Genomic DNA, 23,600 nt, shown 5'->3' with positions numbered 1-23,600 from the left:
TGTTGAATCAATGAACACTGAATGCATGCAGTGATGTTTTTATAGTCGCCATAGATGACAAACGCTTGACACATGCAGTCTCTCACACAATCTTTCTTTTGTACACAAACACACAGTCACACAGCCAGCCATGTAGGCCCTCCAGTACTGTAGGCCCCCCACTGTGGCTGTTTTCACGCCCCCCTCCCCCTAATCCTATTAAATCAAAACAGTGAAGAGTGGCTCTATGTTGGGCTGTGTCGGTCTGTTGTGGGGACTGGGGATGCTAGTAGGGGCCACCATGTGTCTCCCAACTTTGTTAACCCTGTATGATGCTGGACACTGCCATCCTGTTAGTCAAGCTCTTATTCAACATGAGCACTCTCTGTCATCTGATAGTCCATAACTAATGTTTTTATTTATTCCTTATGTTCTTAGTTGCTATCCATGTCTTTTATAGTTTCGAAAAACCCGACCGTAGGCAACACAGTGACCTATAGGGCCTGGTTTCAATGACGGACTCTTTAGGCATAGAGGATCTATGTCACTACCTACAGTTGAAGTCTGAAGTTTACATACACCTTAGCCAAATACATTTAAACTCAGTTTTTCACAATTCCTGACATTTAGTCCTAGTAGGATCACCACTTTATTTTAAGAATGTGAAAAGTCAGAATAATGGTAGTGAATTTATTTCAGCTTTTTATTTCTTTCATCACATTCCCAGTGGGTCAGAGGTTTACATTAGAGGTCGACCGATTTTATGATTTTTCAGCACCGATACCGATTTATTGGAGGACCAAAAAAAGCCAATACCGATTAATCGGCCGATCTCTTTAAAAAAAAGATATATATATATATATATATATATATATATATATATATATATATATATATACACTGCTCAAAAAAATAAAGGGAACACTTAAACAACACAATGTAACTCCAAGTCAATCACACTTCTGTGAAATCAAACTGTCCACTTAGGAAGCAACACTGATTGACAATAAATTTCACATGCTGTTGTGCAAATGGAATAGACAACAGGTGGAAATTATAGGCAATTAGCAAGACACCCCCAATAAAGGAGTGGTTCTGCAGGTGGTGACCACAGACCACTTCTCAGTTCCTATGCTTCCTGGCTGATGTTTTGGTCACTTTTGAATGCTGGCGGTGCTTTCACTCTAGTGGTAGCATGAGACGGAGTCTACAACCCACACAAGTGGCTCAGGTAGTGCAGCTCATCCAGGATGGCACATCAATGCGAGCTGTGGCAAGAAGGTTTGCTGTGTCTGTCAGCGTAGTGTCCAGAGCATGGAGGCGCTACCAGGAGACAGGCCAGTACATCAGGAGACGTGGAGGAGGCCGTAGGAGGGCAACAACCCAGCAGCAGGACCGCTACCTCCGCCTTTGTGCAAGGAGGAGCACTGCCAGAGCCCTGCAAAATGACCTCCAGCAGGCCACAAATGTGCATGTGTCTGCTCAAACGGTCAGAAACAGACTCCATGAGGGTGGTATGAGGGCCCGACATCCACAGGTGGGGGTTGTGCTTACAGCCCGACACCGTGCAGGACGTTTGGCATTTGCCAGAGAACACCAAGATTGGCAAATTCGCCACTGGCGCCCTGTGCTCTTCACAGATGAAAGCAGGTTCACACTGAGCACATGAGCACATGTGACAGTCTGGAGACGCCGTGGAGAACATTCTGCTGCCTGCAACATCCTCCAGCATGACCGGTTTGGCGGTGGGTCAGTCATGGTGTGGGGTGGCATTTCTTTGGGGGGCCGCACAGCCCTCCATGTGCTCACCAGAGGTAGCCTGACTGCCATTAGGTACCGAGATGAGATCCTCAGACCCCTTGTGAGACCATATGCTGGTGCGGTTGGCCCTGGGTTCCTCCTAATGCAAGACAATGCTAGACCTCATGTGGCTGGAGTGTGTCAGCAGTTCCTGCAAGAGGAAGGCATTGCTGCTATGGACTGGCCCGCCCGTTCCCCAGACCTGAATCCAATTGAGCACATCTGGGACATCATGTCTCGCTCCATCCACCAACGCCACGTTGCACCACAGACTGTCCAGGAGTTGGCGGATGCTTTAGTCCAGGTCTGGGAGGAGATCCCTCAGGAGACCATCCGCCACCTCATCAGGAGCATGCCCAGGCGTTGTAGGGAGGTCATACAGGCACGTGGAGGCCACACACACTACTGAGCTTAATTTTGACTTGTTTTAAGGACATTACATCGAAGTTGGATCAGCCTGTAGTGTGGTTTTCTACTTTAATTTTGATTGTGACTCCAAAACCAGAACCTACATGGGTTGATAAATTTGATTTCCATTGATAATATTTGTGTGATTTTGTGGTCAGCACATTCAACTATGTAAAGAAAATAGTATTTAATAAGAATATTTCATTCATTCAGAACTAGGATGTGTTATTTTAGTGTTCCCTTTATTTTTTTGAGCAGTGTATATATTTTTTAAAGTCGCTGGTGCCTATAGTCTGGTTTTCGAGACTGTTTTTGACCTGCATGAGCGCAAGTATTTGTTGTATTGTAATGGTACGGTAACGTGTGTGTGTTTGTTTCAGTATCAAGTGGGCCAGTTGTACTCCGTAGCAGTGGCCAGTAAGAATGAGACGGGTGGAGGAGAGGGCATTGAGGTCCTCAAGAATGAACCCTATGAGAAGGATGGCGAGAAAGGACAGTACACACACAAAATCTACCATCTGAAGAGGTAAGAGACACACACACACACACACACACACACACACACACACACACACACACACACACACACAGTATGTTCCAAGTGCACCTTCACTATCTTGCCAGCAAGTGGCAGTGTAGTCCTCCCTGTCTTACTGTAGGTTTATAGTACCTGATAGAGGCCTTCAAGACCATGACATTAAGATATCCCACTCTAGAACCTGTATGACTGGAGTTAGTGATTGTGTGTGTATTCATCTATGCTCCTCCCCTCTCCTTGGCTTTCACAGTAAAGTCCCTGCGTTTGTCAAGATGATTGCTCCTGAGGGCTCTCTGGTCTTCCATGAAAAGGCCTGGAACGCTTACCCTTATTGCCGAACCAGTGAGTCCTCTCCTCCTCTCTCCTCTCCTGCCCTGGCCCTTCCCTCCATCCCTGTCCTGCCTGCACTCTGACCCACAGCCTTATGTATTTAGACATTTTAATTTTACTCATTGTTGGTATTGTTTGCATGAGTTTAGGGCTGTCCCGACAGAAAAACATCTTGCTCCACTGAAAATTGTATGTTCTTTCAACCAATCGATTGGTCAACATTTTTATTTATTTATATATATATATATATATATATATATATATATATATATATATATATATATATATATATATATATGATAGAAATATATATTTCTATCATGTGTTTTAATAAAATCAACTACTGTATATAATTGTCTGATGCTGTTTAAAGAAGATAGCTCAAATTACTCAAGAGGGAGCAAGAGATCAAGATAACCAGAAGAGGAAAAACCTTAACCTGACTCCCGCTCCTACACGCTTTCGCAGATTCTGCCGTTACTCTCCTGAAGTTGCTGGTACAGGCTACACAAGGAGTCGGCAACCTTTCTCATATGGAATGCCAATTTATCTTGCAATTTCTACCGATCTGCGTGCCAGTTAAATGCACATTTTCGTGGAAAAGTTCAATTTAATTTATAACGCCTTCGTATCTCAATCATTCATGTGGTTAATCAAAATTATATCCAAATGAAAATGATATAAACCTAAAAAGTAACTTATATTGCCATTGCCAGCTATGTAAAAATAGCCTACATAAAGCCAACAAATAAAAACATAGCATAAATTACATTGACTATGCATGGCCTGCCTGCCTCAAACTTGAAACATTGTATCAACTTGGGTCCAGCCCAAGCTCCCATTAGCAAACTTGTATAAAATATTCTGGGCCCTCAGTTTCCTGCGCCAGTGAGCTCAGGAGAGACACAGCTATAGGCTATTTTGTGCAAGGGATAAGAGTTCATCAGATAGACCTCGGTCAGACCATGACATTTTTCCCTTTCACGCCGAGTGGTTATTGAAAGGGAGAGAGCTGGAAAGATTTTTCAAATGCATTGAGGAACTATTGTCATTCTCAATGGATGTAAAAATAGACTTTGTTTGCTTGCTATTTGAGGTGAAAACATTACTTTGAGACGGTCCACAGCTCATTAGTGGTGGTGCGTTAAGCGAATCAGAAATACCATCAGATCCCCAAATGGGCACATATGTCTACATTTGCGTACAGGCCAGGTAGGCTATAGGCCTACTTCTATGCATAATCAGGTGCGTGTCCTGTCTCAACATTGACAGTAGTGCTCCAAAGAAAAGACAATGACTAAATTGACAACACTCGGAAATGGAATGATTTAAAACCAAAAGTTTCTGCAAACCAACGTGTCCACTCCGACAATGAGAACGGTAAAAGACTGGAATAATAATATATTGAATGCATTAACAGAAATTACTAAACCAACATTGTAAATTTGAAATGATAGGAATTAACGGTAAATGTAGGCTACTACTGGGGATGTATGTAATGGGCATTTTATAGACACTAACAATCAAGGCAAACAATTCACACAATGAAGTTATGAAACAATGAATGTGCACAAATTGGCGGGAGAGAGCGCGTTCTGGAGGGAGATGTGCATTTTAGCCACACTCCCCTTCTTCTTGGAGTGTGCCATCCACACGGCCTCCGCAATGGATTAGTCTCAGCCTCCGCAATGGATTAGTTCACTGAGATGGGCGGGAATCAGACAGGTGTCTCGTGTGCCATAAAAAAGATAACATATTTGCTACTCCTTGACAAAAAAAAGCCAATCGACCAGTCAACTATTTGGGTTCAGCCCTACATGAGTTGCATGATTCGTTCGTTCTTTTCCTGTTTTGGATTGATATCTAACGATTTAATCTCTCTTTGGTGTCTTCTCATGCTTCGCCTGGGGCCAGTTGTAACGGTAAGTAGCTTCAAATGACCCTCCCTCTGTTAGTTTCTATCTCACTGGTTGTATGGTAGTTTGTGCGTGCGTGTGGGTGGGTGGATAGTTCGTCTGTGTGAATGTGCGTCAGTGTTTGTGAATATAACTTACTGCTTCAATTATGAGAAATGTAGCAATTAAGCCAATGCATGTACATATTTATTGGGTAGGAGGTCCCTCTTGTGGACATTACTAGCAATGTAAATCTACTCCGTACTTTAGAGGGTTTTATTGCCTTAAGCTTTAGTAATGATTTCCCACCACCTTCCTCCAGAATGAGTATATGAAAGATGACTTCATCATTAAGATTGAGACATGGCACAAACCTGACCTTGGCACATTAGAAAACGTGAGTACCTTTGTCATTCAAAATGAGTTTGATTAATGACCGTTTGCATTTACTGTGAGATTCTTAGAAAGAGAAGTCTGTGAATTGTGTCCCAGATGAAGCATCAGCTAATATCGAGTTTGAAGTGTACCTTTTTAAATTGTAGCTCGCATGCTTATTCCTGGCTTTGATTGGCAGGTGCACAAGCTGGATGCGCCCACATGGAAGAGTGTGGAGGTGGTGCCCATTGACATTGCAGATGGAGAACAAGTGGCCCCTGCTGTGAGTACTCCTCTGATACTGCTGTCATGCCACAGTCCCACACTCAATAAAGCCCTGGATAGTACTGTTTGGCAACATCATGTGGAGAGACTTGGGCATTGCAAAGCAAGCCGAATATGCTCAGATCTGACACTAAAACGGCAAATACACACATTCCTGGTAATCTTTTCCTGAGTTGATGTTTTGTATTCACCTGCCGGTAGGGCTGGGTGGTATGGCCAAAATATCCTATCACGACACACAACATTTTTGGGACAGTTGTTTATTATTTATTTTTATAATAATAAAGTTCTAAATATGCTTTCAGTGGCGCCTGACCCTAGGGTGGCAACACAAACATTCTAAGTTATTCCAATGGGGTTTGTTTTATATAGTAGGGCTTGATGATATGGGCAAAAAATCTAGGGCTATTGCGATTTAGATCAAAGCACTTAGATGTACTGTTGAAATCATGAAAATATAGTGATTATTCTAATTATGTAGTTGGAATATAGTGGTCAGCACTTTAAATACATTGTTTGACAACAAATTAAAAAGCCAGGGACAAATGATTGTGACAGGGTAGGAACCAAAGTGTTGGTCAGTGTTTCCCAGTGGACCCTAATTAGATGTTACATGTAATATGAGTTTTCGTTATCAATTAAATTCAAAGGGCTTTATTGGCATGTTTACGTTGACAAAGCAAGTGAAATAGATAATAAATCAAGGTGAAATAATCAATCAAAAATTAACAGTAAACATTACACACACAAGTTTCAAAGGACACTTCAAATGTCATTATGTCTATATAGTATTGTAAAGATGTGCAAATAGTTAAAGTACAAAAAGGAAAATAAATAAACACATGGATTATATGTACAATGGTGTTTGTTCTTCACTGGTTGCCCTTTTCTTGTGGCAACAGGTCACAAATCTTGCTGCTGTGATGGCACACTGGTATTTCACCCAATAGATATCGGGGTTTATCAAAATTGGGTTTGTTTTGAAATTCTTTGGGTCTGTGTAATCTGAGGGAAATATGTGTCTCTAATAGTCATACATTTGGCAGGAGGTTAGGAAGTGCAGCTCAGTTTCCACCTTTTTGTGGGCAGTGTGCACATAGCCTGTCTTCTCTTGAGAGCTAGGCTTTGCTAGCTAGCTACGTTTGCTCCGACTGAGTACATATAGGATCAATGATCCGAGTCAGTAAAAAGAGTCGAACTTCCCATCACTAAAAGCAACAACTTGCTCTCTTTGATTGACAGGGGGCAGGGCTTAGTGTCGGAGGCGCATGGGGAAGCAGCATGCAGGTGGAGAGGGATGACTCAAGTAGCAAACAGAGTAAACTATAAAAATGTACATGACACGCGCGGGAGTGGCGTATTACATTTAACAAACCAAACCAAACATTGAAATACCGCTATAGAAGGTAAAGTGAAAACCCAAACCGGTCCGTGCATCAAATATACCTGTATATAGTAAAATACGTTATACCGCCCAGCACTACCTACCAGGTAAGGAAACTATGGTGCAGAGTTTCTTCTCTGCAGGTTCTGAAACCCCTCAATTCACTATGACGTTGGAAGCTTTGCAATTATAATTAATATGGTGAAGTTTCTTCCTTTCAAATACAAAAGGTCCCTTGTACCAATGGTGGTAGTTCATTGCTATTATTTGGCATGGCATTGCCTCATTTCATGGAGTCTGTTGGTAAGTGAAGTGCGTGCGGTTATTTGCCTGAGTAGCAGCAGTGTGTTTGCGGTAGGTGTCTAACGAGGCGGATGTGTTTGCCTTGCTGGAGGAGTGTTGTGTCTGAGGGCTCTATCAGCTCTGTGCCTCAGGCATGACTGCAAGACCTGGGCCCCCAAGGGACCACAGATGAGTTTGTTAGTGTAATTAAGGCTCACAGCGCTCCATACGCTGGTCAATGACACACACACACACACACACACACACACACACACACACACCCCTTCAGTGAGCAGCAGCTCCTCTTCCCCGGCCCAGGCACATCGATTCACAGACTCATTAAAGCAGCACAGTATATTGTTATAGTGAAGGAGCTTTCAGCATTAAAACGGCCTAATGAATAAGTGTGTTTGTGTTTCTCCCGTTTTTTGCTCGTTTGGCTCCCTCCTGTCGGCTGATAGCCCTGAAAAGCAGCTTTTAGCTGTGGGCGCATCATGATTTATTTAAAATTGCTGGGCCCTTGAGCTGTTGGTAATTTATTTGAAAGGTGTTTTGTTTATTTGTTTTGTAATTTTTTTCCACACCAGTTGACTTTGCACTTCTCTCTCTGAGAAGAAGATGAAGATGAAAAACGGTTCGATACTAGCATTAGTTTCTTTCGATACTTCTGTCAAATGTGTCTCATGGATCAAGTCTGCATCAGCGCAGCCGATGTCCCCCACGGAGTGCACCGTGCCTGCTCCACGAACTCAATGCTAGCCTGCACTGGGAGTCTGGGCTGCATCATGTTACGCTCTCCACTCATACTGCGCAGAAGTTAATACACTTGAATAATGCATCACGGCATGTTGAAACGGTTCATTACTGTTCGCAAAACAATGTCTATACAGGCTAGAACACTTTACAATGCAATAAGATACTGGTAGCTTCCAGTTTTTTTAGGCTAACATTCCTTGCTAGCTTACAGCTGAAACCTAACATCAATTCACTACCCTAGTACTTTCTTGGTGATAAAGCAAAAATATTTTGATTTCAAAGCTGATTGCCACCAAAAGCGTATTCACTCCCTCACGTCTCTCCCTCAGACGAAGACTTATTGCCTCCGCTAACTTGGGGCTCCGACAGGCCGCACCACTCTTAGCTCATACATATAGTTATCACTGGTTAAAAAGAGTCACACTTTTATAAAAGAAGCTACTACTATGCGGATGTTGTTGATCAGTAAAATAAAATTAAGTCCCTCGTGGAACGGAAACATATTGTTTGTCATCTGTAGCTCTATGAAATCAGCCAAAACAAGCTCAATAACTCAATGCATACACACACTCCTATTGAAATATGCATTCACCTGTACTGTGAATATGCCTAGGGTACATCTAGATTTATCCAGTTTATCAATAGAGATTTACCATTCAAATAAATGATTACCATTATGTAGCTTAGATTGGTAAAAACAGTCAAATTGGTTCATTTAAAGGAAAACTCCACCCAAGATTTCATGATATGTAACTTTCACAATACAGAAATCTGGCCACTATAATGCATTTTGCATCAAAATGCATCATACGGGCCAGATTTTGTGTTTTGAAAGTTAGATATCTTAAACTTGATTACTGATGTGCAAAACATTTTGGGACTATGTCAACAATGTACTAATGAAACAAATACCAAAATATGTTTTTGGGGTTGAGTTTTCCTTTTAATGCATGCATGGCTGTCTCTGAAAAAGTCTGACATAAAACATTTCAAATAATATTGAACTCAAACGATTGAACCGAGCAGTAGCTGAGTTTCTATCTGCATCAAATGCCATTCTGCAGCTTTAGCTAATATGCCTAGTTTTTGTGCCGAGGTATCGTTTTATTGAGTATTGTGATGTTATCGAGTATTGTGGTACTAAACCTGCTATCGGTATCGAAGTCAAAATTCTGGCATCGTAACAACACGTGTGTTTATGTTCTGCTTGTGTGTTATGCTACTGGAGTGTGAATCTACTCTCCTGCTGCACTAGTGAGTTAGAACTGTATGTTTGGCTGTGGTAGTGAATAGGTTTAGTGCTTGTGTTTTGGTGAAGTAGTGCAACTGTACCCCCAGCATCATGATACACAGTGTGTCATAAGATGTGAGTAGGATCGCCCTGTGCCTAGGAGCAGTCTCTCCTTAGCCTGGCCCTGATTTGAAGGAGGAGTCAGACAAGGGTCACTAGGTCATCTGCTGTCGGCAGGCAGCTGCCCTACATGCAATCATGCGTACACACACACACTGGTATCAGCCAGCGTCCTACTGCCATCTGTAATCTCAGCACAGCCATTTGCTGGTGGCATCAACAACTTCCAACCTGACAGCCTCCCCATCCCTTACCCCGGACCCCTACCCAGCTCAGCCCAGACAGGGTGCAGGTCATGAACTGGGCAGGGCACAGGGCTGGACTTTGGTGTTGCATCCTGGGGCCAGGACAAAGGGGCTGCCAGGCTTAGTTGTGGGGGGCAGACCTAGCCTGGGAGACTACCATGGCAGTGCCTCCCCTTGCCCCTTTGCCCAGAGAGCGGTCAGCATTAGTGCAGGGCCAGCTCACACATACACCCCACAGACACATGGGCTAGAGGGGGATTAAAGGGCCCTCTATCACAAATGTTGAATGCAGATGTGTTGGAATTGTTTGTTGTTCTGATTTATTAGTCTTAAGTGTTATCCTTCTCTTCCAGGACTACAAGGCAGAGGAGGATCCTGCTCTGTTCAAGTCAGCTAAGACTGGTAGAGGGCCCCTGGGACCTAATTGGAAGGTACACCTCTCACTGAAACACACTGGGTTAGAGGGGAAAGAGCTTGTTGGCAATGTAACCACGGGTTGGATCCTAAATTAATTTCCAGTCGTTTCGTTCTGAACAGAAACATAATTGTGTTCTGTTCTAACCAGCAAAATAAAGTTCAGAACGTTATTAACCATATCCTATGCTTTTAAAATAATCTGTCTCACTATCATTCCCGGTTATGATTCTGTTTATCAAAAAAAAGTTTTTCAGGTTTTCCTCCCAAAAATTATCTGGTTTTCGGTTCTGTTCCCTGAACCGGTTCCAACCCTTAAATGTAACACTTTAAATAATGTTACCAAAATGAATATGGATTTTTTTGGGGGTGGTATACTCGTGGCACGATCACACAGTATACACTCATGGCCAGTTTATTAGGTGCCCACATCTAGTACTGGGTCGGACCCCCTTTGCCTTCAGAACAGCCTAAATTATTGGGGGCAAGGATTCTACAAGGTGTGGCGTTCAAATGTTGATCTATTGGTATCAAGGGATCTAATGTGTTCCAGGAAAACATTCCTCACACCATTACACCACTGCTACCAGCCTGTACCATTGACACCAGGCAGGTTGGGGCCATGGACTGTTACGCCAAATCCTGACTCCGCCATCAGCATGACGCAACAGGAATCGGGATTCCTCGCACCAGGCAATGTTTTCCCACTCCTCAATTGTCCAGTATTGGTGATCGCGTGCCCACTGGAGCCGCTTCTTCTTATTTTTAGCTGATAGGAATGGAACCCGGTGTGGTCTTCTGCTGCAATAGCCCATCCGTTACAAGGACCGACGAGTTGTGCGTTTCGAGATGCTGTTCTGCACACCACTGTTGTACTGCGTCGTTATTTGCCTGTTTGTGGGCCGCCTGTCAGCTTGTACGATTCTTGCCTTTCTCCTTCAACCTCTCTCATCAACCAGCTGTTTTCACCCACAGCACTGCTGCTGACTGGATGTTTTTTGTTTGTCACACCATTCTCTGTAAACTCTAGATACTGTTGTGCGTGAAAAGCCCAGGAGCCCGGCTGTATCTGAGCTACTGGAACCGGCACCGACGATCATACCATGCTCAAATCCACTAAGGTCACTTGTTTTGCCCATTCTAACGTTCAATCGAACAGTAACTGAAAGCCTCGATGCCTGTTTGCCTCCTTTATATATGTATATATAGCATCCCACTCAACGTGACTCACTGTCTGTAGGAGCAAATCATTTTCACAAACGCGGTAATAAATTGGCCACGGAGTGTATGGCTAGTATTGGACAAGCGTGTGTGTGTGTGAGAGACAGAAGGAGTCCCTCAGACGGGGCGGAGGAGAGGGAGGGCTGAGTGGCAGAGCTGTAGGCTGCAGTTTGATGAAGACAAATCACCGCTCTCCCTGCTCTAATTGGACCTAATAGAAATCACAAGGGATCAGGTCAGATTAGGCCCTCCTGTCTCAGCCCTGCCCACATCCTCATACTCTCTCTTTTCAGCCAGCCAGGAGAGGGTGTGTATGTACGTGGCTGTCTTCTCCAGGGTTTGTGTGTGGTATCTTAGTTTGAGCTAGGAACAGTTCAGTAAAATGAGTCTGGGAGGTATTTGTTTGTAAAAAGTGAGAGGTAATGAAAACGGCTCATCCAGAGACACTAGTGGTCTCGTCCCTAACCCCTCATCTACAGCCGTACAAACAGGCCCAGGATCACACTGTTTAATGGCAGACAAGTTGGAATCTCCACCCAGCAAAAGATCCCTCAGAGTTCACTGTGTGAAAGTTTCCCTGTACTGTGACAACTTGCACAGATTAAAGACTGCTGAACAGCTTTATGAAGTCTGAAATAAATAATATAAACTTTTTATTTTGGGTTTTTAATTAGATAATTTCCCCCCAGCCTTGGACATGGAAACACTTCTTTTGGGGAAAGAAATTAGAGAAAAAAATCATAGCTAAAGTAACATAAGAGAAAACAATTGGTGCCAGCTTCTCAGAGCAGTAAAAGTCTATCACTGCATGCACACCTATCGTCACACTTTGTCTTTCTGAAATCTCCTGCTCCTTTGAGCAGAGAGACGGTGTGAAGAAATGTCACCGTAAGTGTTTTGATGTGGGATCTGTTTTATCCGAAGTTCTCTTTTAGCGGTGACAACTTTAGCTAAACCCTACGCGTATGTAGAATGTTTTTCATTCCCCCCCTCCCTCTTCTTCCTTCCTTCCTTCCTTCCTTCCCCTCTCTCTCTCTCTCTCCTCTCCCTTCCGTGATGGGAGCATCAAACAGTGACGGGATGTGGGTGATTGCGGCAGGTCTGAGGCATTTCTCCCTGTGTGCAGCACTAGAATGAAGTGATGAATTAAACAGGTGTTCTGGGGTGGTGTGTTCTAGGGGCAAGCAGGTTCTGGGTGTTAATATTGGAACCGGCTTTGTGCCGAGACGCTCTTATCGCTGCGTGATGCGATAACGGCGTCCCAGCCACAAAAGGCCTACCTGTACGGGAACAGTGTCACTGTCAGGGTGGAGCGAGAGAAATGGTCCTTTCATCTGGAGTTTATCCACTTTGCTCTCTCGCCCTCCTCATTGCTCTCTCCTCTTCCTCTCAGGGAGACAGAGTGCAAGCTACAGATGGATTTAAAACTGTTTTGTAGATGAGGACTTTTATCCGTCTACTGCATATTCTCATATCGATAATTATTTTAGCAAGCTTCGTTTCCAAAGCATTATGCATTAATGACATTTTAGTGGTTGGAATACCGCTGTGATTGGTCTAAACCGATATTTTTTTTCCTTAAATCACATTCTACTTTCTTCTCATTGAGAGTTCCATTTTTGGAAAGTTTGCATAAACTTTGCCTATTTGCATATTCACAGTTTTGTAATATCATGTGTCAACGTAAATGATTCAGTGATGGGTGATTGAGTGTGTCTTCCTGCTGTGCAGTGTTTGCTCAGTGTCTGTTCTCCTGTTGTGTTGCTACTAACAGAAGGAGCTGGTTAGTAAGGCTGACTGCCCGAGGATGTGTGCCTACAAACTGGTCACGGTCAAGTTCAAGTGGTGGGGCCTGCAGAACAAGGTGGAGAGCTTTATTCACAAGGTAAGGATGTTGCTTTCTTCATCCCATCCTTTTATTCTGTCACTATCTGACACATTCTTCCCTTTTCCTTGTAATCTTGCTTTCTTTCCCTCTAAATGCCTCTTTACATGTCCTTCTCTCCTCCAGCAAGAGAAGCGTATCTTCACTAACTTCCATCGCCAGCTGTTCTGTTGGATCGACAAGTGGGTGGAGCTGACTATGGAAGACATCAGGCGGATGGAGGCGGAGACACAAAAGGAGCTGGAGGAGGTATGTAGAGGAACATATGTGTATATATGACTACCAACAGGAGGAGGTTTCAATACTTACCAGGGCTTACAATGCTCAAAACCTCCAAAACCTTTAGAGCGAGTGTGTCGTTTTAGGCATCATCTCTTTTGCATTGTCATGGTGGCAGATCCCAGCATACTGTGCAGTGTGGTGTTTGCCTTCAATAAATGCACTGGTTTTCCCAAAATCCCGGTTGGAAGATTCACGGAATCAGGAGGGAATAAGCAGGAAATCCGGAATCCTTCAACCAGGGAATTTATTGAATGTTCCTGGAATTTTGCAACCTTGGTCTTGACCATGGTTGGGTAGCAGGCTGTCTTGGTCTGTCTGTGGTGTCATCCCTCTGAGAGAGACAGAGTAGTGATGTTTGGAAGCTTATTAGAATAGTCATCAGATATCTCCCAGTTGGACCTCTGGGAGTGATGCTGGTTGGCCTCTTCTTCATTAGTGGTTTTTAGTGGTGCTGAAACCCACAACATTCACTCTTAATTCTTATCTCTCCCTAGATGCTTTTTCCCCAGTCAAATTCTGAATATTATTCTTACACCCTGTTTATCTATTTCAATGTCAAATCAATGATCCCCTCGCTTACACTGCTGTAAATAAATCAGCTGGTCATGTTTTTATGACAAACTTAAACCATGCATGATTTTTATGACAAATTTTTCCCCATCTTACAGTGTATTCGGAAAGTATTCAGACCCCTTCCCTCTTTACATATTTTGTTATGTTACAGCCTTATTCTAAAAAGGACTGCATTTGTTTTTCCTCAATATACACACAATACCCCATAATGACAAAATGAAACAGGTTTTTAGACATTTTTGCAAATGTATTAAAAATAAAAAATAACTTATTTGCATAAGTGTTCAGACCCTTTGCTATGAGACTCGAAATTGAGCTCAGGTGCATCCTGTTTCCATTGATCATCCTTGAGATGTTTCTACAACTTGATTGGAGTCCTCCTGTGGTAAATTCAATGATTTGGAAAGGCACACACCTGTCTATATAAGGTTCTAGAGTTGACAGTGCATGTCAGCAAAAACCAAGCCATGAGGTCGAAGGAATTGTCCGTTAGCGCTCCCAGACAGGATTGTGTCGAGACACAGATCTGGGGAAGGGTACCAAAACATTTCTGTAGCATTGAAGGTTCCCAAGAACACAGTGGCCTCCATCATTCGTAAATGGAAGAAATTTGAAACCACCCAGACTCTTCCTAGACCTGGCTGCGCGGCCAAACTGGGCAATCGGGGGAGAAGGGCCTTGGTCAGGGAGTTGACCAAGAACCCGATGGTCACTCTGACAGAGCTCCAGAGTTCCTCTGTGGAGATGGGAGGACCTTCCAGAAGGACAACCATCTCTGCAGCACTCCACCAATCAGGCCTTTATGGTAGTGGCCAGACGGAAGCCACTCCTGACAGCCCACTTAGTTGGTCAAAAGCCACCTAAAGGACTCTCAGACCATGAGAAACAAGATTCTCTGGTCTGATGAAACCAAGATTGAACTCTTAAGGCATGAATGCCAAGCGTCACGTCTGGAGGAAACCTGGCACCATCCCTACGGTGAAGCGTGGTGGTGGCAGCAGCATGCTGTGGGGATGTTTTTCAACGGCATGGACTGGGAAACTAGTCCTAGGATTGAGGGAAAGATGACCAGAGCAAAGTACAGCGAGATCCTTGATGAAAACCTGCTCCAGAGCGCTCAGGACCTCAGACTGGGGCGAAGGTTCACCTTCCAGCAGTACAACGAACCTAAGCACATAGCCAAGACAACGCAGGAGCTTGCAGCGTCATACTCAAGGCTGTAATTGCTGTCAAAGGTGCTTCAACAAAGTACTGTAAAGGATCTGAATACTTATGTAAATGTGACATTTTAGTTTTGTGTTTTTAATACAATGGCAAAAATTTCTGAACCTGTTTTTGCTTTGTTATTATGTGTGTAGATTGAGGGGTAAAGACATTTTATTTTGATCCATTTTAGAATAAGGCTGTAACGTAACAAAATGTGGAAAAAGTCAAGGGGTCTGTATACTTTCTGAATGCACTGTGTCACATTTATGAAGGAATTTACTGCTTGTCATAATATTGAAAAAGTTACATGACTGTTCGCTCTTTCTTGATTAATTTAATGACCATATTTTCTTTAAATGTCCAGTGTAGTCAAAAATGTTTTTTTTCCTGTGTTTTTATATATATTTATATTTCCACACTGAGACCAATAAGAAAGAGTTCCGAACATCTGCCAATAACTGCTAGTTTTTCCATTTCAACTCAGACCACTCTGCAGCGCTAGCATAATTCTAGCTTGAGAAATTGCTCTTTGCTAAGATTTTTTGTTGTTGTTGTTGACACTTTCAATTGAAAATCACAGTAAGGTACATAATTGTTACACAGAAATTATTTGATATTGGCATAAAAATGGCTGCATTGGACCTTTAATGAATGTTGATTACAAACATGTCTTCTTGTGTACCTGCACCCTACTGATAGCCCTTTTTTACCATGTGTTAATGTTTGATTTGACCATGTGTACAATCACTGCTGGCCCAAAGATATGGTTCTGGAATTCAACATTCCTGTCATTTGCTGCCCCCATCCCCTTCTCCTGCTTGTCTGTTTGTCATTTCCCTGTTAACCCCCCTCCAAGAGTTCCCACACATTGTTTATTCTGGAAAAACCTGGGAAATGTGTTATTTTCAAACACATTTTCTGCCTCAACTGTGATGAGAAATAATGATGATTTAAATATAGCCTACCACTCCCTTTTGGAACAGGCATGGTGTTGGTCCATTTTGAGTGATATAAATATTACCAATTTAAACTATACTTTCATCCATTAAGTCATTAAGAAGTCGTAGGCATTAGAAATGTAACTTGTGTGGGAACCTGCTCCTCCCTTCCCCCAATCTCAAACTGCTCTGACAGGCCTCCCTCATTCTATCATTTACTACCTAGATGCGTAGAAAGGGCTCTGTGCGAGGCACGAAGGCTTCAGACGAGTAGCTGCTCCAGGTGTAGGTCTGAGGGAGACTGTAAGTGCAACTGGTGGAGGAGTTGAACCGATAGCAGCCATGTTAGTTCCTCCTCCACCAACTCTCATGGATTCCTTGTCTGTCTTCTCCCACTGGGTTATCTTTGTATTGCTGCATGGCTACACTGCTTTCACTCCTTATACAGTGGTGTTAGAGCATAACAAGGTTTTATGGGCCACGGTTTGTGTGAGTGTGTATGTGTGCGTGTTCTCACGTGAACTTCCATAACTCTGACTGTATTAGTTAATCAATAACACCAGATCTCAGAGAAATATGTAGCATTTGCCAGATCGTTAAGTGTATTGCTGACATGGCGAAAAGCTCTCTGCCTTGGACAGTGTGTAAGTGCCTACTCAATCTCCCCATGTGAGGGCAGACATCTGTGCAGCCTGTTCTCAAAACCAAGGCGAGAGAGCAGGTTTTAAAAAGGCTTTGGCAGCCAGTCAAAGCCATACTAAAAAAAGTCAGCACTGGTTTCTTGCCTTGTATCTGTAGTCCAAAAAACGCCATAGAGAATATGGAGAACGAACACAAAAAAACCTGCTTATTCTGGCACACTCATTTGTCTGTGTATTACATTCTCAGTAAGGCCTTACTACTGGCTCCTTCTTAGCCCCACTTGAAATATCAATGTGAGCGCTTTTGGCCGTACATGGCGAAAAAATAGAGGAATCTGGGCCGGACTGGCCAAAGTTGGCCAAGCTTGAGCATTCCTGGCCTGGCACCAATGCTGAGCTTTTGGAGCTCTGTTTCTTCCTCTACATCTTGCCCAATCCTGCATGTGTTTCCCATTTTCCCCTGGAGTAAGTAAACGGGCGGGGGCCATCAAAGAGGCCCTCGGCATGGAGGAGTGCTTTGCCTGGGCCGCAGAGCTGAGGGGTCGCCAGGGTCACACTGTGCCAGTACTGTAAGGCTCCAGAGGACAGCACCCATATGTAGGAGTGGAATACCATTATAACGACTAGAGTTTCTACTCTTTACCAGTTCCACAAGAAAAGACTCCCAACTCCTGTTGATGGTCCAGCTCAATTGCTGAGAAAGCTTTTTAGGTTATATACAGACTTTTGAACATGTGCTTCAGGTGAACGAGGCTCAAGCAAAGGTTTTGTAGTAATGGTGTATCAGGATCTTAGACCAAAAGTGTTGTGGTTGGACTACACTGTGTGAGTGTGAAACACCATGGTTTGGAGATGATGCACTAACAGGCCTGTCTGTCTGCTTGTGAGCTAACACGGGTTGGCTGGTGGCGGGAGAGGGGAGGTGCTGGGGATGGAGGGTGGGGGAGAAAAACCCTTCAACATGGCTTCCTTTGCCTCATTAACATACAAATGGAATTCTGCAGTTGAAAAGGAGCCTGTGCTGTGATTGAGAAAGAGGGAGGGAAGAAAGGATGGAGAAGTGGTAGGTAGAATCCTCATGCACATTTCATCAGATGTCTAGTCCTCTGTTTAGGGCCAGTGTGTGGTTAGACTGTTCCATTAAGGTATTCTGCTATCAGATTCAGCCACTAATTGACTTTCTAAATCCTTAGGGTGTGAGGACCTAAAACAATGACTTGATCTACCTACAAGACAAACAAGGGCTTGATACAAACCATTTTAGAGACGTTCTCCTGGAGAAAAAACTCTTCAGTTTGCAAAGGGAAACGTGTACATTTTTCAGAGATATTCTTAATGCAGACTAAGGAACTTAATGTTTGTCAGTGAACAGAATGATGGGCGTTCTCAGCCACATCCATCCCAGTTTCTCACAGCTACAAACACCCTTTCTCCTTGCAGAATTCCACTTGTTGACGCATGCTCTCACAGAACCTGCCTCCACTTGTTTGGGCTCTGTAGAGATGTAATAAATGTCTGTTTATTTCTTCCCATTCCCCACTCCCATTTCCTCCGCCTCAGCTTCGCAAACACGGTAATGTACGGGGAACCAGTGCTGCCGATGCTGAATGAGACAGAGGAGGGTTTTGAACAACGACAGCGATGAAGAGTGAAGGTGGTGATGATGAAGAATGCGAAGCGGGCTCCCTGCGTTCCACCTTTACCTTACTGATTCAGGATGTGGAGAATGAGGGCTCTGCTCCACTTGATCAATAGACCAGCACCCTGACCTGCCGGCACCCAATCATAGACATTCTATCCACAGAAGAATTAATTTGTTGAAAGTGACACGATCCTAGCTGATAAGGCTCCAGTTCATTTTGATCTCCAAGGCTAATAACGATATCAAGCAACAATGTCCTCCGTAAAGCCACCTACCACCTCCATGTTGTTGAAGACTAGTCCCTATATCTTCTCTTGATAGATGCTTATAGGGCTGCTTGGTTGTTGATATAGAGATGAATATTTTTTAAGCATTTAATTGGCCTGATTGCATTATGGGAGGTGTTGGTCTAAGTAGTTTGCTATTCTAGTCAGAGGATCGTTCCTCTGTGGCCTGTTGCCTTTGCCAGTTTTAGTTTTCCTTTGTATTTGTGAATATTTTCTCCAGATCATTCCTTTCAAGACAGTCATTTCTCTCCTCAGTCCTCTTCTAGCTGTTCATAACTGTGGTTTTCCGTTAGCTGGCGAGAGAGAGCCTGTCAGTTTTTTTTTTTCTCCATTTACATGTCCCTTCCTGCCATGGCATTCATTAAGAGATTACTGACACCCTTGGCGCCTGTGCCTATCCTAATCTCTCCCCCTCTCTCTGCACTGCTTCTTATTAACGCTGACAATCTTGTCCACACAGGTATTTCACTCTCACTCCAATGCAAATGAACACAAACACACACCCGTACAAACACGCACATGTAAACACAAGCACGCACACACACTCTCACAGGTGTGAATGCCTTTGAGGTGACTGATCTGGCCCAAGCTCACGCTGGGCAGATCCGTGCAGGCTCCTTCAACTGAAGGGAAGTGTCTGTTGTTGGAGTGTTGGGTGCTCTCACTGTTTTTCCCACACTCCCCATACTCACTCCGCTCCTCCCTAGCGGATGCCCCCAGAGAGAAACCGCACTGAAAAACAGTCACAGATTGTGCTACACACCTTCAGTCTCTGTCACGCCCTGCTCACACCGCCCTGCTCACACCGCCCTGCTCACACCGCCCTGCTCACACCACCCTGCTCCCCACCACACATTTACATTTTTTTTTTTACATTTTAGTCATTTAGCAGACGCTCTTATCCAGAGCGACTTACAGTAGAGTGCATACATTTTATTACATTTTACATACTGAGACAAGGATATCCCTACCGGCCTAACCCGGACGACGCTATGCCAATTGTGCGTCGCCCCACGGACCTCCCGGTTGCGGCCGGCTGCGACAGAGCCTGGGCGCGAACCCAGCCCAGCCTGGGCGCGAACCCAGAGACTCTGGTGGCGCAGCTAGCACTGCGATGCAGTGCCCTAGACCACTGCGCCACCCGGGAGGCAGTGGATCTTGTAGTAGGATCTTGTAGTACACCACCACAACAGTAGCCTGCCTGCCTGCCTGCCTGCCTGCCTGCCTGCCTGCCTGCCTGCCTGCCTGCCTGCCTGCCTGCCTGCCTGCCTGCCTGCCTGCCTGCCTGCCTGCCTGCCTGCCTGCCTGCCTGCCTGCCTGCCTGCCTTATTCCTGTGGTTCTCTGGGAGTGAATTCTACTGCTTGTCGTATCCTGCTGAGCATGGGCAGCAGGTAAACAGACACCCAGCACCACTCTAACCCACACCAGACCACCAGCCCGGCCCAGGCCACCACCCCGGCCCATACCAGGCCTCTCCTGACTGGGCCTGTTTACAGATCGAGCAGCTTCACTCTCTACTCAGCCCTACTCACTCAGCACCACGCTGTGCCTTACTACACCACCATGCCTTTCCTTCTGGCTCCATACTGGCACCAGTTGGTCATTTAGGCTTTACTACAAGATCCTGATCAGCAGGTTATCCATCCATTGTAGAGAGGGGGTTAGATTAGGCTTGATCGGTTTGCAATGACTTTATGACCTCTATTTTAACTGAACCTCACTATGTTCTCAAGGTCCTTTTACATATGGCACTAATGTACTGTATGTTTGTTCTGTTGGGCTGTGGTGGGGTGATTATTCCCTGCAGTGATACTGTACTGATGTAGACATGACTCCCCAGCAGCAAGCCAGTCAGACAGTGCCATGCTAAAGCCTGAATGCTGCTCTGTGTGTTTAAGCACATAAGTGCCTTCATGTTAGTGTGTGCATGTCGGCGTGCTTGTGGGACAATAAATAATTATGTGTATCTTCGCTTGTCATTCAACCTCAGCCGTTCAGCCTCTTTTTATAAACAGACGTGCTTGCTGCCAAGACCGATGGAATATTTTTTATGAAGAGCTCAGTATTGATAGTATATTTTTATATTGTGTAAGCCTCACAGGGGGATTGTGAGAACCTTCTCAGTTATGGGTTTAGTGCTCACCCAAAGAGTATGAATGGATCTGGGCGATGTCATTTGTTTACATGCGTTGTTCCAACCTAGCTCAACCCCACACTTCCGAGGGGCAATACTAACTCACTAGCGGATAGACGACTAAGATGGCTGAACTCTCCTGTACCCCGTAACTGAGAGGATATATCATGAGTACCCATGTCAGTGTCGGTCACTGACAGGACATGAAAAGTCAAGGCCATAATGGGACTTATAAAGTCCAGATTTCCCATCGGTTACTATTTGCATTCAAAGAAAGTCTGTAAGAGAGGAGTGTTGAATATGATTCATGCCTTTAGGTCTGTCTACAGCCTCTTGCTTGTATTGAATAGTACGCTTATGATGCAACCCAGCTTCTGTATTTACGATCTGTACTGTAGAGACAATGATGTGGGGAAAGGACAGAGTGGAGACGGTCTTTACAAGAAAAACTGTACAGTATGATCATGATTTATTAAATATACTGTTACATTTCGAGAAGAATAAAAAAATGCTTTTAAATGTTTCTGATCATCTGTTGAAATTCAGGGGACATGGTAGTAAATGTATGACATCATTTGTTTAGCCTTTTCTGTCTGTCGATTTTTGTCGACAGACAGAAAAGTCTACACAATGTATTGAAATACCTAATAAATTTCAACACAAAATGGACTGCTTTTGCCTGGTTTATTCTGCAATGGTCTGTTGTTGGCTAGTTTGTGTTTCTGTTCATCTCTTTTGTTATTCTACGTCTTGGGGAGCATTTGTGTGACTCTGAAGCTTAATAAATGGCATTAATTTTGAGAGTACTGGGTCTAGAAACCAAACGGAAGGAAACTGACCGAAACGGGGAGGAACTACCTGAACAATAAGAAACACATTTTGCTACGATGTGGAGTAGTGAGTACAACCCTGGTGTGTTCAGTCTGCATAGATAATAGATGGGTAACTGCCTGACTAACAAAGTAGCATCAGTTGATTTGCACCATTGTATTCTGCCACACTGTATGGTCGCTGTGGATTTTCAGGTAAGAGATTATCTATGAGATATAGGCATCTAGCAGTGTTTGTCAATGTTTTACTTATATTTGTGCCTCTTTCATACTGTCTATTTCTCCTTACCCCCATGAGGTACATATGAAGGCTCTCATGTTGGACATATGGATGACATGGTTTCAGATTAGAATCAAAATTCCCAATGGTTGATCAAGTAAATATACAATGACATTCCTGGACTGGTTTTGAATGGAGAAAATACAAACATGTCAAAGATAGCTGTGGAAATGGTCACTGTTCTAAGTCTAAATGATTATTTTCTCTCCCCTCTTAAAGAAGTTTGCTCACACACCTCTGGAGTCACATCTAGTTCATTCATACACCTCCTTGGTAGTGTTATAAAGTGTATTTGTGACTCCAGACCGCCACATCCATCTCCTGGAGGTCAGTAGTGCTGCAGCCACAAGAGTCGGCGCTGGAGAGCAGGAAGAGCAGACAGTCTGCCGGGAGAGATATTCACTTTTTTATTCTTGTTTGTGGAGAATGGTCACATGTGGATGGAAAAAAAGTCATATCTGTACCAAAACAGGCAAATAATACAGCTTCTAAAAGGGGACATGGGCAGAGTCAACCACACTTTAAGGCAGCTCACACCCAAGCGAACACAGGAATGGACCAGGGATTGATGCCTGTTAGGGGCTATGGACTAGGTGCCTGTTAGGGGCTATGGACCAGGTGCATGTTAGGGGCTATGGACCAGGTGTCTGTTAGGGGCTATGGACCAGGTGCCTGTTAGGGGCTATCGACCAGGTGTCTGTTAGGGCCTATGGCCACCATTTAGAATGCCGACTCCAAAATACATGGATATGGAAAAAATTGAATGGGCTGACCCCTCACCTCCATTCTCAGTACTATTTCTAAAAAAACAAGTTCTCCTTAAACAGGTGGTGTATATACTGCCCATATATGAATACACTGAAGGAAGACTAAATGCTTCCTGCAAGTTGCTGCACTGTGCCCTCCACTTGACTGTCCATATAGGGTGAGAGGCTGTGTTTAAGAGGAAGAGGCATGGTTGGTGAGCCTTTAACTACTGGCTCAGTCCCTGCATCATGCCTTGTTCGTTTGATCCACCTGGGACTGGATTTGTGCAGGGGCCACAGGTCTTCAAGGGGTGGGGAGTTATTTTTGGCCTGGTTTGGATGGCAATGATGTCAGAGTGTTTCCTCATCTTTCGAGCTGGGCTGAGCCTAGCCCCCGAGATTCTCCTGAGCTTCCTGTTGTGCGGAGAGAGGTGGAAGAGGTGGGGACCTTTAAAACAGACGGGGACCACTGCCCACCACACCCCTCCTCCCCCCAACAGAATGGCGTTCCTCTGGATGACAGATGCTGCTTAACCCTTGGTGACCCTGTGTGCTGAGATGGCCGAGCTGACTGACAGAACAGCTGAGGACAGAGAGAGACTGCTGCACAGTTCACCACTGCACAGGACGCTGACCCTAAAAAGGGAAGGAACTGTCACTTTGGGCGTCCCCCCTTGGTGATATATGTCTAACTGAGGAAGAGCCGTGTTAACACCAGCCATTAAAAAAGGGGCGATGAGGGACATTTACTTTGACTATCTTGTCTTATTGAGCAGAATATTGAGACAAATTGGCTATTAAATCACTATAGAAATGTGTGGAAATGTGACAGTGGTGACCAGCCTCAGGACTGTCCATTGTCATGCTGGATTCATCATCACAGTGAACTCTG

The 23,600-nt window shown here is 44.2% G+C and overlaps 1 protein-coding gene across 2 annotated transcripts in view; it reads left to right on the top strand.

Annotated features, from left to right (window-relative positions):
• LOC120062976 (phosphatidylinositol transfer protein beta isoform-like) overlaps positions 1 to 19,666 on the top strand; it is a 43,094-nt gene extending 23,428 nt beyond the window's left edge. The window contains exons 3-12 of one of the 2 annotated variants that reach the window (XM_039013027.1): positions 2,568 to 2,713; positions 2,976 to 3,067; positions 4,970 to 4,977; positions 5,273 to 5,347; positions 5,525 to 5,608; positions 9,982 to 10,059; positions 13,038 to 13,148; positions 13,275 to 13,397; positions 16,374 to 16,450; positions 18,349 to 19,666. In XM_039013027.1, the coding sequence (XP_038868955.1) occupies positions 2,568 to 2,713; positions 2,976 to 3,067; positions 4,970 to 4,977; positions 5,273 to 5,347; positions 5,525 to 5,608; positions 9,982 to 10,059; positions 13,038 to 13,148; positions 13,275 to 13,397; positions 16,374 to 16,421 (765 nt within the window). In that variant the 3' untranslated portion in view covers positions 16,422 to 16,450; positions 18,349 to 19,666. The remainder of the gene's footprint in view (positions 1 to 2,567; positions 2,714 to 2,975; positions 3,068 to 4,969; positions 4,978 to 5,272; positions 5,348 to 5,524; positions 5,609 to 9,981; positions 10,060 to 13,037; positions 13,149 to 13,274; positions 13,398 to 16,373; positions 16,451 to 18,348) is intronic. The other variant, XM_039013026.1, reaches the window with a different exon arrangement.
• Positions 19,667 to 23,600: the final 3,934 nt, after the last annotated feature.

The sequence above is a fragment of the Salvelinus namaycush genome, chromosome 18 (assembly GCF_016432855.1).
Source record: "Salvelinus namaycush isolate Seneca chromosome 18, SaNama_1.0, whole genome shotgun sequence".
NCBI lineage: Eukaryota > Metazoa > Chordata > Actinopteri > Salmoniformes > Salmonidae > Salvelinus > Salvelinus namaycush.
This window is presented reverse-complemented; position numbering and strand designations above follow the sequence as displayed.